Genomic DNA, 6,930 nt, shown 5'->3' with positions numbered 1-6,930 from the left:
TTAACACCGTTCACCACAACTCTCTGGGCTACAGACCATTTTGTATTACTTAGTGAGCTGTAGGAGGTAGGGCCCAGCATAAAATATTTTCCAGTAATTAGTGCATTACTGAAATGAACTGGACGCACTTCCATGAAAATGTAAAAAACCAGAAAGGTCACGGCTACTTAAATATAGTCTAAGTTTCTGACACTAGGGATGAACATGATTTTGTGCAAGGTTCAGACTCAAAACCTCTTTCAGAACTCTCTCCAAAGGGAGCGGGAAAAGGCAAAGCCGCAACACAAAGGGAGCACAAGAAGTATCAGAACAAGGGTGGAGCTTTGGTTGCATTAGAGTCAACAGCAAAAAAATTGGATTGATTCATTGACTACAAGGGAGTGAAGGCTTTCATCCAGGATACACTCAGAAATGCTTACAGAAAGGAGAGGAAAACAGCAATTTAAACATATTTTGTTATTTCTATGAGTAGAATTCCTGGTCCAGTGTGCTAGTTAAATTGGCATAAATTCAAATTAATTGCACTGAGGTCTTTGTGTTTTGCTACAAGTTCACATGCAGCACCAGATCATACTCTCTCTCCCCCTAAATGAATACCTGAACATGTGTTTAAATCTCTGAATTACAAAGCTAAATAGTGTAAAATATATAATTTCCCTTTTTATGTAAGTGTGATCACTATAAACCTTCATTTAAAAAACTCCTTACAAGAAAGGATCTTGACTCTTAGACACTTATAACTTTAATAACTGCCCAGTACTTTCTCATCTATTACTCCAGAATATAAACTTTTGCTGTGATATACAATTCAAAAGCACTACACCTCTCAAACCAAGTTTAATCCCAAACAAACATAAAAAAGCAAAATATTAGGTTTATTTAACACATAGTTGTATGCACTCATGTTTCTGATGGCTTGAACAATGTTCAGAAATTCAATCCATTTCAGAGATGTGTTGGTTTTTCCTCCAACCTATAAATTGCTTTAAATTTAGGAATTTCTTTCAAGCTAATAGTGTTATCCTACGTAAGATAATGCCACTTCTTTTTCTTCCTGAGTTTCTTTTGAAAATGTGTTCCTCAGCTGGACTACATTGACGTGGAATCATTTGCTTCAATTTCTGCGCATATTGCATTTATTGTGTGTACATTACCTGTAGGTACAACGACAGTCAGACCTCACCATCTTGTATATTTAAGTACTATTAAGATTCAAGTATTTCTTCTGTTAAAGTTTTCTATTGTTTCAAAGAACTCCTTTGAGTCTTTCAAGTATGTAGCTGTTTCAAGGTCACTTCAGTAGTTTTTAAATATTTCTCCCCACAGGACTTTTTCAAAGAGCAATAGCTCAAAGCGGAACAGCTCTCTCCAGCTGGGCAGTTAGTTTTCAGCCTGCAAAATACGCCAGGATGTTGGCTACGAAAGTTGGTTGCAACATGTCAGACACTGTAGAATTGGTAGAATGTCTGCAGAAGAAGCCTTATAGAGAACTTGTCGACCAGGACATTCAACCAGCAAGATACCATATAGCCTTTGGACCAGTAATTGATGGCGATGTGATACCAGATGATCCTCAGATATTGATGGAACAAGGAGAATTTCTCAATTATGACATCATGTTGGGAGTTAACCAAGGGGAAGGGTTAAAATTTGTTGAAAATATTGTGGATAGCGAAGATGGCATATCAGCTAGTGATTTTGACTTTGCTGTTTCTAATTTTGTCGATAACTTATACGGATACCCTGAAGGCAAAGATATTTTGAGGGAAACTATTAAATTTATGTACACAGACTGGGCAGATCGACACAATCCTGAGACCAGAAGGAAAACACTGCTGGCTTTGTTTACTGATCACCAGTGGGTTGCACCAGCAGTGGCTACAGCAGATCTTCACTCAAATTTTGGATCGCCTACATATTTCTATGCCTTTTACCATCATTGCCAGACAGATCAGGTACCTGCATGGGCAGATGCAGCCCATGGAGATGAGGTTCCTTACGTACTAGGAATCCCCATGATTGGTCCTACTGAATTATTTCCTTGTAATTTCTCCAAAAACGATGTCATGCTAAGTGCAGTGGTGATGACGTACTGGACAAACTTTGCAAAAACTGGGTGAGTACCAGATAATGAAAAGTCTTGTATACAAACTCAGGATATAATGACGCAGTGTTTTCCCTTGGTTATCTCCCTTGGGAATGCCTCTGTACTTGTAGGATGAAGAAGAGATTAAGAATTGAGTTGGATATTTATGTTGATTGTAAGGTTCCTCAGCTCACTTACACATTCTAGCAAAAAGAGGTAAAAAACCTCTGGTAAAAAATGCGAACATTCTGCGTGAGGAAATTAAAAAAATACTTCGTACACAAAAATAATGAAGGGATCCCCAGAAAAGTGCAAAACTAAGCATTTAACGTATGTGTATATTTAGAAACGGTTACACTAGTAATTGACTTTACCCCAGCGTTGGTAATATTTTCATCCCATGAGACAGAAAATTACACAAATATTGCACCAAATATAATACATCTCATTTTAATAATGCATTTTGTTTTAAACTGACACTTCTGACCATAAAATATGTGACTTTAAAGTTGAAGACTTTTGTCATTTTCATCAATTCTTCTTTCACTGGTAGTTCAAAACACTTTCCTACCTTAGGCGATTGGACTCAAAGTCACTATGTGTTACGGTGAGTTATGCCCTGCCATGGTCTTTCACCTCTGGAAGGCCACAGATACTGCATATGAACTGAAATGCTGAGCTTTATGAGCTTTATGTTACTAAAAAAGAAACGCAAAGCTTAATGTCCTCTCACACTGGTGTCTCATACACTTGTCCGCGTTAACACATTGCTGCCAATCTGTCCTCAGCAGCACAAGATTTCAGTGTGAGAGATACCAACGTTTTGGGGAACTAGGGAGGTCGCTGAAGTCTGTGTAGAAGAAGGGTTCGTTTGCATAATGCTGCTTCTAATCAAGATTATTAAGGCCTCTAATTGTAGGAAATAGCATTCTGCTCTGTCCAAAGGCAGACTTAAACATTAAGTATAAAATCTTAATTATGTTAATTTTATAATTCCTTTTGAAATACTTTGTAACATTGGAGTTGTTTTTTTTTTAGTGACCCAAATCAACCAGTGCCGCAAGATACAAAATTTATCCATACAAAACCAAATCGTTTTGAAGAAGTAGCATGGACCAGATATTCTCAGAAAGACCAACTGTATCTTCACATTGGATTAAAACCACGAGTTAAAGAACATTATAGGGCCAATAAAGTGAACCTTTGGTTGGAACTGGTACCTCATCTGCACAATCTTAACGACATTTCACAGTATACCTCTACCACAACTAAAGTGCCATCGACTGATAATACTTTCAGACCAACAAGGAAAAATTCTGTTTCTGTTACTTCAGCCTTTCCTACAGCCAAACAAGACGATCCCAAACAACAACCAAGCCCCTTTTCAGTGGATCAAAGGGACTATTCAACAGAATTGAGTGTTACTATTGCAGTTGGTGCATCTTTGCTGTTCCTGAACATTTTGGCATTTGCAGCATTGTACTACAAAAAAGACAAGCGGAGACATGATGTTCATAGGAGGTGTAGCCCACAACGTACTACTACCAATGATCTTACCCATGCACAAGAAGAGGAGATAATGTCCCTCCAAATGAAGCACACTGACTTGGATCATGAATGTGAGTCCATCCATCCACATGAGGTGGTTCTTAGGACCGCCTGTCCCCCAGACTACACACTAGCTATGAGAAGGTCTCCTGATGATATTCCTTTAATGACACCCAACACCATCACAATGATACCCAACACTATACCAGGGATTCAACCCCTACACACATTCAATACATTTACCGGAGGACAGAACAATACTCTGCCCCATCCTCATCCCCACCCCCATTCACACTCAACAACCAGGGTATAGCCAGACAAGATGAAACAAACTTTATTTTTTGATGGATTACAGTAGGTGATATTACTGAAGATTACTTGGCTTTCAACCTACAAGACTCTTACTATTTAAATACGGAGGAATATTATGTGAATATACATATCAAGAACTTTCGGGGTTTTGAAAAAAATGCATTGTACATATATCGAATGAACTTAAGAAACAAACAAACAAAACAAACAAAAGAAAAAACAAAAAAACCCAACTGTTTGCAATTGCTTGAAGCAGTTGTCCTGAATGATACTTTTTCATTCACATTCAAGTATTAATTTTTTGAAGATTTAAGTTACATAGTGGAATTAGGCATGTGCAACACAAACAGGAAAGAACTATGACTGAAAATTTTAAAAACCTATAAATATGCACAAGGGACACACTAATGGAATGTCAGATAATTTTCACCAATTTTTATTTGGACCTGTTTTCTTGTGTAGACCATATTTACATATTTGAATAAGTACACAAAGCACCAATGCTGTTAAGGCCTTAGAAAGGGGCTCATGCTGAAACCTGCCAGTCAAAGAAGTTTTACAGCCTGGCAGGTACAACATTATCACATAAGTGCTGTCAGTATAAAAGTTGTGGGAATAAAGGAAACTGGATATTTTTAGCACGATGTGCATGATAATTTATATGCTTGGTGGCTGTGCTGCTGATTAAGCCGTAATTAAAATTCTTCTCATCCCATTGGAGTTTTTAATAGAAGCTTTCTCCATCAATTGGCACAACCTAAAGAAGTATTTTAAAGGGGCAAAAGTAATTACAGTAAAATATTTCACGGTAGCTACAGAAATAGAGGGAATTGCAACAGTTCTGAAACGTATTTATGGCATTCTAGGTATACAGTGGTGAACCCTCGCTGATATGAATCCCAGACAAAGAATCTGTATTATTAATGTTCTTTTTCCTTTCCACCTAAATGATTTCTAACTTTAACATAACTATAATTTTAATGGAATCTCCTTTGATGAAGGATTTGTAATTTGCTGTGATTTAGTTACAATATATTTAGCTCAAATTGGTAAGGTAAAGTGTGTCCAAAAATTGAATTGCAATGATATCTTGCAATATAAAAATGCCCCTATGTTACCGCTCTGATTACACTTTTCAGTTTATTGTTTAAACTCATGTTGCATGTTACAAAGTTTACTTATAATGCTTTAATATAACGTTGATTCCCTTTTTGCTATACATTAGCTTTGCCGTTCAAATGACTTCTCTAGACCAGATGGCAACAGTGTAGAAAAAGAGGGTATGTCTGAACGGGGGGAGAGACAACAACTGGAAATTTTAAAATCTGAACACTACAGATGTTTGTGTGATTTGAAATGAATGTTCTAAAATCACAAGGAATTTTTCATTCCCCTGTTGCTTTCCAGTAATTATATACCACGGTCCTTTCAAAATGTTTGTATATGTAATCAGATGTACATTTATATAAAAGAAATAATTGAGATGGACTTAAGAGCACATCCCTGATAAATACTTTCTGTCTTACCTGTACTATATTTCTATTAGACTAAAGTTATGTGATTTTTTTTTACATTTTTTCAAATTACTAGCAATTTTGATAGTTTGTAAGATAATGCGAAGAACTTTCTCTGACAAACTAACTGCAGTAACAGAAACATTTCTTTTCAGTTACTCTTTTTCAAGAATGAAAGCTTATTACACACAAAAATTGTATACTACTTGATGGAAAATTACTTTGTACTTCTTGGCCATATTACTGGTCACTGAGTGAAATAAAGATAATCTGGATAACGAATATTATTCCAATGCTAAGAGACCTGATCTTTGCTCATTAAAGAGCTAAAATGTTTATTGCTGTTTTGTCATTTTTTAATGAAGTAATGGTAACTGTCTCAAATAAAGAGTAATATCTTAAGACCAGTCTGGGTTTTGAAGACATGAACATGCCTTCTACAACTAATACAACTGCAAATTTATGGGCCAGTCCCAGCTACAACCATTTCTTACAGAAATACTGACACTGTGACTGTACGGTGGCATAGCGTTACATGCAAATCTCCCCTAGTTTTCAGGAATAAATTACAAATGCAAATAGAAACACCAGAAAAAGGAACAGGCCTAATTGAAATAAATCTGCAGTATTCTGCGACAGGAAAAAAAATCACCTGGGTTTTACTTGGGTGACTGAACTTTCATAAACGATCGCTAGGAAGTTCAAAGCACGTTTGCTAACATCAAGCAGAAAGCGAAATAAAGTACTTCAATTTCAGTCATTTTATTTAACTATTAAAAAAAAAAAAAAAAGAAATCTATATATTTAATTAGTGCGTGTTACAGTCCCCAATTTTAAATTAAGGTCTTTTGGTAGAAGCATAAAAAAAGTCTTCAAAATCCAGGGCGGTCTGTGTGCAATTTCTGCCTGATGTGGTTGTGCTTTTAGACTGTGACCTGCCAATGTAAACCAATAAAAAGAATTGTCTGCCATCTGATAATTATTGTTTAATAGGAAGATTGTATTTTGCTATGTTGATGAAACAAAACAAAAAAATACAAAAATATTGATGGCCATAAAACAAGATATTAATGAACTATGATTTTATGTGCTTTTCTTAACTTTATCAAACCAAAATAACTTTCTACGATAGTTTATTTGTGGCCATATATCTATATATCTCTCTATATACAGTATCTGGTAATTGTTTACTTTTATTAGTTCCAAAATAAATGATTTAGGTAAACCAAGCATGACACTACACTTTATTTCTGTCAGCGAACAGTATTTAAAATGTGAAAGATGAAGGCAACGACACAAATTTTATCATTCCTGTTTGGAAAAAAAAGTCCATTCATGTGATGCAGATACTGTGAATGATTTTTTAGCGGCTACTTTATAATTGCATTGCAGCAGCTGGCTTTCCAAAAGATGGTGTCCCACATTTTAACACAACATTAAAAAAGACCAAGAGCTGTTTTAAAGCTGAAA

At 35.8% G+C, this 6,930-nt stretch overlaps 1 protein-coding gene across 1 annotated transcript; it reads left to right on the top strand.

Annotated features, from left to right (window-relative positions):
- The first annotated feature begins 1,082 nt into the window (after nt 1-1,082).
- NLGN1 (neuroligin 1) lies at nt 1,083-5,742 on the top strand. The gene is made up of 2 exons (XM_010290124.1): nt 1,083-2,116; nt 3,125-5,742. Exons 1-2 carry the CDS (start codon nt 1,410-1,412, stop codon nt 3,945-3,947), a joined length of 1,530 nt encoding a protein of 509 aa, XP_010288426.1. The 5' UTR covers nt 1,083-1,409; the 3' UTR covers nt 3,948-5,742.
- The last annotated feature ends 1,188 nt before the right edge of the window (nt 5,743-6,930 follow it).

This window comes from Phaethon lepturus, unplaced genomic scaffold (genome assembly GCF_000687285.1).
Source record: "Phaethon lepturus isolate BGI_N335 unplaced genomic scaffold, ASM68728v1 scaffold25096, whole genome shotgun sequence".
Lineage (NCBI taxonomy): Eukaryota > Metazoa > Chordata > Aves > Phaethontiformes > Phaethontidae > Phaethon > Phaethon lepturus.
The sequence above is the reverse complement of the archived record's forward strand: the minus strand, read 5'-3'. Positions and strand labels throughout refer to the sequence as shown.